This window comes from Gavialis gangeticus, unplaced genomic scaffold (assembly GCF_001723915.1).
Source record: "Gavialis gangeticus isolate Ggan-Ray unplaced genomic scaffold, GavGan_comp1, whole genome shotgun sequence".
In the NCBI taxonomy this organism is placed as follows: domain Eukaryota; kingdom Metazoa; phylum Chordata; order Crocodylia; family Gavialidae; genus Gavialis; species Gavialis gangeticus.
The window spans coordinates 42,387,638-42,399,353 of NW_017728993.1; the positions used below are offsets into that span (position 1 = coordinate 42,387,638).

The 11,716-nt window shown below is 42.3% G+C and overlaps 1 protein-coding gene across 1 annotated transcript in view; it reads right to left on the minus strand.

The window, feature by feature from the left end:
* Window positions 1–5,845: 5,845 nt before the first annotated feature.
* The window catches only part of F3 (coagulation factor III, tissue factor), a 9,266-nt gene continuing 3,395 nt past the window's right edge, over window positions 5,846–11,716 (minus strand). The window contains exons 3-8 of the mRNA XM_019528340.1: window positions 11,706–11,710; window positions 10,844–10,958; window positions 8,437–8,624; window positions 7,866–8,047; window positions 7,575–7,734; window positions 5,846–6,803 (exon numbers count right to left, since the gene is read on the minus strand). Of these exons, the coding sequence (XP_019383885.1) occupies window positions 6,658–6,803; window positions 7,575–7,734; window positions 7,866–8,047; window positions 8,437–8,624; window positions 10,844–10,958; window positions 11,706–11,710 (796 nt within the window). The 3' untranslated portion in view covers window positions 5,846–6,657. The remainder of the gene's footprint in view (window positions 6,804–7,574; window positions 7,735–7,865; window positions 8,048–8,436; window positions 8,625–10,843; window positions 10,959–11,705; window positions 11,711–11,716) is intronic.

Genomic DNA, 11,716 nt, shown 5'->3' on the forward strand with positions numbered 1-11,716 from the left:
ATAAATAGGGACCTACTTAATTTGTGGTTTCACAAATGTTGTGCAAACCACAAAATCTGGGATTTTCCATGAAATCAACAACCTCCTCCCCCCCACAACTTAATAAAAGTAAAATGCTGGCTTCCCAATAGGTCCTCACAGCTGGAAGGTGAATGCACTGGCTGGCAGAGCAGCATGAAGGGCAGCACACAAGATGGTGTTTGCCCCCTGCCAGGGGCACTCTACTAGTTAGCGCCGAAGGGCAGGGTGGTATGAAGGGCAGCCAGCAATCAAGATGGCGGCCACCCCCTCACCCCTTCTTCCCTTTGAGCCTCTCCACCAATCAGTGCCAAGGGGTGGGGCCACTGCAAAATACCTGCTAAATTGGCTCTTTGTGCTGTGAGCAGGCCACAAAAAGCCCTTTGTCTCACTGTGATTGAGTTTGGTCCCTATGCCTAAATATTTGCATTAACTAATTCAAATGTGATTCTAGCTTCTGATATGTGTCAGACAAGCCCACTTGAATATAGCCAGGTTGCAGAAGCACATTGCAACCTTCCAAAATCATTTTAAACTTCATTTTCTTTGATTCAGTTATACCATACCATGCCTCTCAAAACTCTGGAATTGTACAGTATTTATGACTCAACTGAAAATAATCCACATTACAAAAAATTCACCAGGCAGGTATTTTCTTTCACTGCTGTTTATTGTCACTTAATGCCATACTGTGAACTCTTTGTCCTGTGCTGTCACATGAGTAGTGATCCAAGTTAAGCTCATAATCGCATTCATTACATACCTCTCAGCAGCAGCCTTCCCTCTGTGAAGAGCTGAGTCTGCTATGCCTTGCTTGGCCATTATTTTATCTAGCCCTTGACTGTACAGGGCATTGCTTTAATTCTATGCACAGTAACAAAAATGCCTACGTTTCAGTAATCACATTATTATACTGTCATCTAGTCCAGTGGACCATCCCCAACTAGATCATCCCAACCAAAGCTTTGTCTAGCAAGGTTTTGAAAACCTCTAAGGATGGAGCTTTCATCACCTCTTTGGGTAACCTGTTCCAGTGTTTTACTACCCTCCTAGTGAGAAAATTCTTCCTAATATCTAACCTAAACTTCCCTTGCTGCAACTTGAGACTGTTGCTCCTTGTTCTGTTCTTTGCCACCACTGAGAACAGTCCAGCTCCATCCTTTTTCAAACCCCCCATTCAGGTAGTTGAAGGTTGCTATTAAATCCTCCCTCAGTCTTTTCTTCTTTAGACTAAATAAGCCCAGTTTCCTCAGTCTTTCCTCAGAAGTCATGTCCCCCAGCCCTCCCACCATTTTTGTTTCCCTCTCCTTGACTTTCTCCAATATCTCCACATTCTTTCTGTAGTGGGGGGCCCAAAACTGAACACATTACTCCAGATATGGCCTCACCAATGCTAAATAGAGAGGAATAATTACCCCCCTTGACCTGCTGGCAGCACACCTACCAATGCAGCCCAGTACGCCATTACCCTTCTTGACAACAAGGGCACACTCTTGGCTCATATTCAGCTTATTGTCCACTGTAAGCCCCAGGTCCTTTTCGGCAGAGCCCCGGCCCAGCCAGTCACCCCCCAGCCTGTACCGGTGCATGAGATTGTTCTGCCCTAAGTGCATGACTTTGCACTTGTCCTTGTTGAACCGCGTGAGATTTTTTTTTGGCCCAATCCTCCAATTTGTCTAGGTCACTCTGAATCCTAGCCCTACCCTCCAGTATATCTACTACTCTTCCCAGCTTAGTGTCATCTGCAAACTTGCTGAGAGTGCACTCTATGCCATCTTCAAGGTCACTGATGAAGACATTGAACAAAACTAACCAAGGACCGATCCCTGGGTCACTCCACTTGATACCAGCTGCCAACTAGACATCAAGCCATTGATTACTACTTTCTGAGTCCAATACCCTAGCCAGTTTTTTATCCACCTTACAGTCCATTCATCTAGCCCATATTTCCTCAGCTTGCATGCAAGAATGTTGTGGGACACCTTATGAAAAGCCTTGCTAAAATCAAAATACACCACATCCACATAGCCAGTCACCTTGTCATAGAAGGCAATCAGATTGGTCAGGCATGACTTGCTCCTGGTGAATCCATGTTGACTCTTCCTAAACACCTTTTTCTCCTCCAAGTGCTTAGAAATGGATTCCTTGAGGATCTGCTCCATGATTTTTCCAGGGACAGAGGTGAGGCTGATTGGTCCGTAGTTCCCTGGATCCTCCTTCTTCACTTTCTTAAATATGGACACTATGCTTGCCCTTTTCCAATCACCCAGTACCTTTACTGATCATTATAAGTTTTCAAAGATGATGGCCAATGCTCTGCAATCACATCAGCCAACTACCTCAGCACCTTTAGGCATATCCCGTCTGGCCCCATTGAATTTTTCACATCCAGCTTTTCTATGTAGCCTCTTCTTTCAGCACTGAGGGCTTCTCACCTCCTCTCCAAATTGTGCTGTATGGTTCAGTAGTCTGGGAGCTGACCTTGCCTGTGAAGACTGAGACAAAAAAGCATTGAGCACTTCAGCCTTTTCTGCATCCTCTGTCACAAGGTTGCCCACCGCACCCCCCCTCCCCCCATTCAGGAAGGGAGCCGCACTTTCCCTGATTGTCCTCTTGCTACTGCCATACTTGTAGAAATGCTTCTTGTTACCCTTCACATCCTTTGCTAGCTGCAACTCCAATTATTCTTTGGCCTTCTTCACTTCATCCCTGCATGCCTGAGCAATGCTCTTATATTTTTGTGATTTAGTTCACTGAAGAGTGCCCTGCTAAGCCAAGCTGATCTTCTGCTATACTTGCTAGTCTTCCTGCACATCAGGATGGTTTGTTCCTGCACTCTCAGTAAGGCTTCTTTAAAGTACAGCCACCATTCCTGAACTCCTCTTCCCTTTAGGCTGGCTTCCCGTGGGATCCTGCTCATGAGTTCCTTGAGTGAGTTGAAGTCTGCTTTTCTGAAGTCCAGGGTCCTTACTCTAATGTTTTCCATCCCTCCTTTCCTCAGGATCCTGAACTCAATCATCTCGTGGTCACTGCTGCCCAAGTTGCCATCCACTATACTACATTCCCCACCAATTCTTCCCTCTTTGTGACCAGCAGGTCAAGAAGGGCATGGCCCTTAGTTGGCCGTTCCAGCACTTGCACCAGGAAATTGTCCCCAACACTCTCCAGAAACTCCTGGATTGCCTGCACACTGCTGTATTGCCCTCCCAGCAGATGTCAGGGTGATTGAAGTCCCCCAGAAGAACCAGGGCCTGTGATCCAGAAACTTCTGCTAGCTGTTTGAAGAAAGCCTCATCCACCATTTCATCCTGGTCCAATGGTCTATAGCAGACCCCAACATTACATCACCCTTGTTTCTCTCCCCTCTGACTCTAACCCAGAGACTCTCAACAGGCCTATCTCCAGTTTCATACTGGAGCTGTGAGCAATCATATGGCTCTTCTACATAAAGTGCAACTCCTCCTTCTCTTCTCCCCTGCCTGCCCTTCCTCAACAGTTTGTACCCATCCATGACAGTGCTCTAGTCATGCGAGCTCCCACCAGGTCTCTGTTATTCCAGTCACATCATAGTTCTGTGATTGTGTGAGGCCTTCAACTTCTTCCTGCTCATTTCCCAGGCTCCGTGCATTTGTGTACAGGCACCTGGGGTAACTAGTTGATTGCCGATTTCTCAGGAAGTATGAGAGCACCTCGCCTGTTGCCCCCTCCTGTTTGCTCTTCCTCCAGGTCTCCTGCTTCTCCATTTATCTCAAGGCTTTGGTCTCCATCCCCCAGCAAATCAAATTTAAAGTCCTCCTCACTAGATTAGCATGTCTGTCTGCGAAGACACTCTTCCCTCTCTCTGTCGGGAGGATCCCATCTCTTCCCAGCAGTCCTTCTTCTTGGAAGAACATCCCATGGTTGAAGAAGCCAAAGCCCTTCTGGCAACACCACCTGTGCAGCCAAGTGTTGATCAGCAGGATGCACCTGTTCCTGCCTGGGCCCTTTCCCTTGAGTGTAAGGATTGACAGGAACACAACCTGAGCCCCAGACTCCCTCACCCTTGCAGCTAGAGCCCTGTAGTCGTTATTGATATGCTCAGGGTCTCCCTTAGCAGTATTATTGGGGCCCACATGAATAAGCAGCATGTGGTAGTACTCAGAGGGTCAGATAAGCCTCAGTAGTCCCTCCGTGACCTCTCAGATCCAGGTTCTGGGCAAGGAGCAGACCTCCCAAGACAACAGGTCAGGTCGGCAGATGGCTCCCTTTATCCCCTGCATAAGGGAGTCTCCAACCAACATCACCTGTCGCCGCTTCTTGGTGGTTGTCTCGATCCTTCCCACCTTGGTGAGGCCTGGCCTGTCTTCCTCCACCAATGGAATGTGCTCCTCCTGCTGCTGCTAGGGCTGCATACCTGTTCTCCAGCTGAATGACTGCAGATGGAGCTGAAGATTTCTGCTTGCTGCCAGAAGTCACAAGCCTCCCGTTTTCACCCTCTTGGGTGTCCATGTCCTCTCTCTTCTCTAGTGTTGCGTCTGGCATTTCTTCCTCCACAGTCCCGGAGGTCTCCTCCAGCACTGAATCAATAAATGCTTCATGGGATAGGATGCTTCGGAGCCTCAGCACCTCCTCCCATAGTTCTCTTCCCTGTTCCCTGACAGACACCACCAGGAGGCACCGCTCACACTTCAGGCACTCCCTGACCTGGCTGCCACCAGAAGGAACCTGCAAGCTGCAGTCCCCGCAGCATCAAACCTGGACCTGGGTGAAGCCTTGATGGTGAGTGCTCCTGCCTGGACAGAAACCTCACAGATGCAAGCAGAGGCAGTGGCTCCTCCAGCCATTTCCTTGGGTCTCTTAATCTGCCTTCTGTCTCTTACTGCTCTTCTTCCAAGCAGACTTTGCCTAGCAAACTCAGCTAGAACTAGCCTGTTTATTTTTTGTTGGCCCCAAAGGGTTCCCTTTTTTCCCCCTCCTGCTTCTTCATGCCAAGCTGAAAGATCTGCCACTCAAAAGAAGGGGGGTGGGGAGGTGGAGAGCCTGTGAACTGGCCTGCAAACTGCTTACCCTGTTTGCAGCTCCTGTTTGCCAGCTCCCTGGTTGCTGGCTGTTCACCTATCTGTTTGTACACCTTAGGCATTATTGAACCTGCTTTTTCTAATTTTATCAAGTGCAGGAGGTAGGAAGCATGTGTTTATCAATTGCTTGTGGTATAAAATATGCAAGATGAATTTTGCAGTGACTGAATTACCCAATTTGTAAAACCAGAATAAGGATATTTATTTTTCTCTCCCTTATGAAGTGTTCTGTAGAATGTGCTGTGTTATAAGTCAAGACAGTTCTTATGTAGGAGCTGACTATAAGAAGTCAGTGTTCCTTACAGTAAATGCATAGGGTTTCCCTAGAAGCTGTGTAATGTACTTTGAGACCTACACCCACAGTAAAATATGCATTTTTCTTTTATGTAGATAGTACAGTACTTACAGTAATAAATACATTGTAAAAGTCAAGTTTCACTCCAGTGCAAGACTTCTTTAATACATACAAGTAACTAAACTAAATTTGAGAGAAACAGTGTCCATGTATGTGTGCAGACTCAGCAGGTTGACAGACCTAATGCTTTGCTTTTATAAAGTATTAAACTAATTCCACTACAGGGTAAGAGAGACACTTTCACAGACATCCATATTAGCTTTAAAAATGTAAGTGTAGCTAGAGCAGCAGAACTCACTACAGGATATGTTGGCCCTGTTGACAATTCAACTGAGGGGTGCACCACATATTTCCAAAATCCACATTTCACCAGATTCCTACACTGAATGTCATGTTACAATAATAAATAAAACTGTTTTCAGATTCATCTTTATTTCAGTAAAAAAGTATAAATAGTTACCACAATATATACAAATATTGCCCATATAAAATTAGATTCCCCAATAATAAAACTATAAATATTTAAAATTATTATAAATCTGAGGTATATCTAGATCACATCAGCTTGTCCTGTGTACAGATATCATTAATAAAATATTGATCTGTCAGTGTTTAATCATCAGCATTGCATTTGCTATGCAGCAAATGCTACTACTGCATATTCAATCTACCAATTCAAAATAGCAGGTAATGCAAATGCAAGTTATTCAGTTTGACATTACCTGGAGATGCCAGAAGCATGCCAGAGTTCAGACTGGTTATGCTGTCTCTTGATTGGTAGCAAGTGCTTTGAGACAGTGTCCAGTAACAGTTTGGATTTTCTGCATAAAGTTTTTTCTTATGTTAAAAACGTGTGATGTAAGTCATGTCACTACCTCACCAAGTCAAGTCACTGGGAGATTATGAAGTCACTTATTTGTTCAGCTTTGATAACCTAGCTGATGGACAGAATATCCAAACTAAAAAGGCAGAACTATGTATTAAAAAAAAGTGTAGAAGGAATAAAAAAATAGTGTTTTTTATGCTGTGAAGTAACATATTTTACCAGTCCCTATCACCATTTACATTATTTAAAAAAATACAATCATATTTGTTTCACAGAAACAAAATGTTCTTTTGCTCTTAAGTAAAGGCTAAAACTAATAAAAATATTTAGAGACAGTAGTGTTCTCCAACAAGTACCATGAGCTTTCCCGTAGTATTTGCAGTAGTAATGAGGCTTTTTCCTCAGACATCATTAAGTGGTGTTTTCTCTTTCACTATTGCAGCTTTCTCTTTCTTGCATTTACAGATGGCCACAGATACAATGACGATTATAATGATGATTACTAATACAGCAGCCCCTATGATAACAAATAGTTCGAGTCTGTACTCTGTTAAGAGTGGGTGGAGGGAGGGAGAGGGGGAGAAAAGGAAAAAAAAAAAAGATATACAATGACTTAGTAACTCACCATTGCAAAAAGATTTTACACGAATAGCCAGTTTCTTTATCCTAAGATCCTGACTAGGCTAGAGAGCTCTTGAATAAGTCCTTTTCCTCAGACATGCTGCACTAAGCCCTATTAAGAAACACTAAATTTAGCTTACCCACTTTTAAACCTGAACGAACTAAAAGTTATGAATTTAGTCTTCCCTAAGTAGCTATATATTAGTAAAGCCTTAACAGACACTTGGGCTAAAATATTATCTGCCTAATACATGTAGTTTTGGATGGAGTTGACTGCAGTTCAAATTATTGCAATATCAAACCACATTTTTTTAATCTTAACAAAAATAGTTGGGAGAGAATCTGGAATTATTTGAAATGACAGAAAAACCATCAACTAAACTTCCCCTTCCTCCTCTAGAGGAATGAATAGCCTTAGGTGGTTGTAGATGGAAGATTCATCTCCCAGTTAAATAACTAGCAGCTATTATTATTACTGTAGTATGATCTAAGTAGTTAGTGAGGAATTTCCATGATTTCTCCCCATCAGTTTCTGCACTGCAGGGGCAAAAGTGCTCCTCATAATTTAAGCAGGAAATAGTTTATTCTGAAATTTGTTCATAAGTGTATGCTTCCTTAAAAATGTAAGCAAACAGAGGATTAGAATTATTTTTGTTGGAATATAAGAGTCAAGCCACATTTTTTTTCAGATACATACCATCCAAAATATTTCTGGAAATACTGGTGCAAGCCACTTTACTTTCCAGGCTGTTGCGGTTCTCTGTACGTGAAAGAATAGTTGCCTGCACAAAGAAGCAATAGTTCTCTTCTTTGTCAACACTGATTTCAAATTGATTGCTTTTGGTTTTTGCATTTTTCTGTGGAGAAAAAGGAAGTCTTTTTTAATCACCTAAGGTGGTGTTTTGTCTAAAAGTTTTAATTCTTAATATACCGTAGAAATTGTGTAACTGTCACATACAAAACAACAAACTCCACAAAACAAACCTACCTTTCCTGAACTTTTATCTTTCCAGTAATAGAGTACATATTCCAGATCATCCTTAAAAATGTCTCTGATGCTCTTCAAGCTTCCATTGGGAGATGTTGAGGGTATAAATGGATCTTGAACCAATACTATCAACTTGGAGCCATTTTGCATAGAATTTTGAATAGTTGGTTTCCCAATTAAGGCTAAATATAAGCAATTATTTCAGAATTAATATTGTAGATAAAGAAGATTAATTGACAAATTTTCTCTCCCCTCCCCACCCCACTCTCTGCAACCCCCTACAACATACTTCAAAAGTTTTAGTGTCTAGGTAGTACATTAATAAATATTCCAAGCCTGTATATATTACTTAAACTTCACAATAAGTGGTTATGATGCACCTTTCCACTTATGTGGTCCACAGTACCAGCAAAAAAAAATTTAGCTATGAATGGCTTTCGAGCATGAGCTCTGTGAGAACTCAAAATGGAAAACATCTTTATCCCAATTCCAGTCCAGTTATAGTAAATGGGACTTGTCCTATAAATTAGTTAAAGCATGAGGAAAGACAACATGAAGGCAATTTACTTACTCTGTTTGTAAGGTGTGAATTTTGGAGAGGCTGCATAAGGTTTCTCATCAAAGTCATCTATATCTGAAAGCATGTCAGATACTATATGTGCAGTATAGGTGTCTTTTACATTCTCTAGTATGATATCAGTAACATCACACACTGTTTCTTTTGTGTGGATGCATTTTCTTCTTATGTTAGTGTGAATCCTGAAAGGAACAAGTGACATTTTTAATGCATTAAATTTTTGTTAACAGTTTTAGGCATATATTGTGCCTGGCTAAAATGGTTCCATTTTTTAAACTTTGAATGTAGCATTCTTGTACCTATACACCTAAATTTGTTTGCCAGACCATGTAAACAGGGTAGCTTTACAATATATAAAAAAAACAAAACACTGATTTAACCAACTCAAACAATATGGAGAGTAAACTAACTGACCTTCCTTCTCTGCTAAAAAGCAACATGCACTTTAGAGAAATATATGGCTTTATGTCTATACCTAAATGTGGACATACATTTTTATATCCAAATTGAAAATAAATTGCTATTGAATAAATTCTGACTTTAAAAGATATTCTGTAATAAAGAGGAAGAAAATTTTCAAAATTCACTCTCAAGTCACTTGTAAGATTACATGGCATGGAAATCTGAAAATGTTTACAGGCAATAACACATTTTCAGCTCCTATACCCTAAAATAACAAAGGCTAAAAAAAAAAAAAAGAGACTCTGCTGACATACATCATGAAGAAATTTTTTAACCTGCAATTATGCTTGTCTTCACTAGATGGTATAAGCAACATTAAAAATCCATTTATCATCATCAGTAACAGGAGTAAGAACTTCAGTTATATTAAATAAACAATTGACTGAAAGAAAACCAAGCAGTTTTGTCACAGTAAGTCAGTAGGAAGACTGTACTTATGTAATTAATGACATTAAAGTGAAAAGGACTCAAAACTGTTTGCCCCTCTCATTTGGGATGGATGGAGGGATAGAGGTAATAGTTGTGTCAGTATCAGAAATAGGGGTTGAGAGCAAGGTACAGGAGTTTTGCTACCAGTGAATGAATCCACATGGGTGTACTACTGCACCTGTGGAAGTCTACAGTATTTCCATTTACAGATCTCATCATACAGCTATTTTTTCACTAAAAAAAAGCGAAGTAATTAATGCCTGTCTGTTCACATTTCCTCCAAGTACATTTAAGTAATTTTTGTAACATTATTTAATTGTTCTCTCCAAAGGATCATTTCTATTCATATAAGAGGCTTAGTATTAAAATAGTACAACTTGCAAATTAACTAGCTTTTGTTAGACTCTGCTGAAACTAGACCAGAAAAAAAAAAATGAATCAAACTCCTTTTTAAGATATAACTATTTATGTGATTAAGACTAGCAAAGTTTGGTCCTGTATGTTTCATGTTATATTACAAGCACATAGAATTTGGCCCTAAAGGCCCAATGGACTGAGCACCAAATTTTAACAGGTAAAAAGGTCCAAACAGATATTTAGGGTTTTCTGAAAACCAACTTGGCTAACTTACTGAACGGTAGATGTCTAAAGAGGCAGCTAGGAACACAAATACCTTTGGAAGTATGGCCCTAATTAGGCAGAATGCTGACCTCTGTGGTCCTGATCCTGCACTAGTTGACTACTATGCCACACTATAGGGAACCCTTTGATTTGGCTAAGTGGACCTCTGTTGATGGGAATTACATGGATCATACTACATGGTATGGACGCCTGTGTCCACCAGCATTTGCAGGATTGCACTGTTTGGCTGCGTTACGGGGTTCTGTTTAAACGTTTGCCTTCAAAATGCTGTCACGGATTGGGCAAAGTCATTCAATTGCCCCAGACTTGCACAGACAAGGTCAGGTCACTGAATTATTGCTCAGGTATTTTTCTCATTGCTCATTATATTGATCCCTCAGTTATAGACACTGAACCTGCCAGAAATTGTTACAGTAATATAAGTGGCACCACTCTGTAGACAGAGCAATAATGAAGCTTCTCTTTGGGGCATATTTAATCATCGTTTTCTAAGCTAATTCATAGAAGTTGTAATATTCTACAGATATTGCAGTGGAACATTGTAACAATAGAAAAAAAAAAGTTAGGCACTTCTGCAGGTTTGGATTTTATTCATCCAGTAGGTGACAACATTTGTTTTATACACCATGAAGGAAACAAAGGAAGACTAGACAGATTTAGATGAACAGAGGTGATTTGAATGTTATTCAACAGGACTAATCATTACCAGTACTTTTAAGGAGTTGCTGATTAATACAAAAATCCATTTGCAAAATGCTAGAACTCTCTCCAAGTTACTCTTATAAGTTTATACAGAAGCTTATGTATAAAAACTTAAGAAGAGGGTCAATACACATTGACACACACCTTTCCAGTGATTTCTACTTACCCAAATATTTCTACGGTGTAAGCATAGTTGGTCGGCTTTGGCAGCCATGTTAGTAGTGTTTTAAAATTGATTGATGACCAAGTTATATTAACTGCTGTTGGCACTTCTGAGTTACCTTTAAAAAGAGAGGAGAGAAAATGGGCTCATTGACATTGGGTAAAGCTGACAGCTTATCCAGATTCAAAAGACAGGACAAATCCATGGGGGCATCAGTAGCTACAAGAGCAGGAGTGAGGGACACAGTCTCTAAATCGGAACTTCCTAGACATCAGACGCTGCAAGCTACAAGTGAGAGAAACAGTGGAAAAACCCTGGTCGTACGCAGTTCGCTCCTTCCCAGCACCTGCGCTCTGTCCTTGCGCCACATCGGAGACCTACGCCCACCCAGGCAATGGCAGTTTGGCTCAGCGGCTGGCAGGCAGCCAGGCGCCCTGGAGGGACTTGAGGCCCTCTCAGAAGTCACCAGCTCTTGGTTGTCACTCTTGTTTTGGGCGCAGGAAGAGAGCAGTTTTCCTGTTGCAAAACACTCCAAAAGACCACAGCTCTGGACTGGAATGTGAAGTCTCTCGGGGGCATCTTGTGCATCCTGTTCGCCAGGCAGACGATGCCAGGATCTCACAGCGCCCAGGGGCACCCCGCCACAGCCTCGCAGTGCCCCCGGGGGGGGGGCACCCTAGCCCCCTGCTTGACAGCCCCTGGTCCAACTGAGGGGCTCAGCAGGTGCGACCCTGGGGAGCTGACGGGCAGGTGCAAGAAAACTGAGGCGCTGTCTCCTGCTCGAGCCGCAGCCCCGCAGCCCCGGCCCGTGGCGCATCCCTCAGCCCCCAGCCCCTCCAGGTGCCGCCGCCGCGCGGGCACTCACCGGAGCCGGGC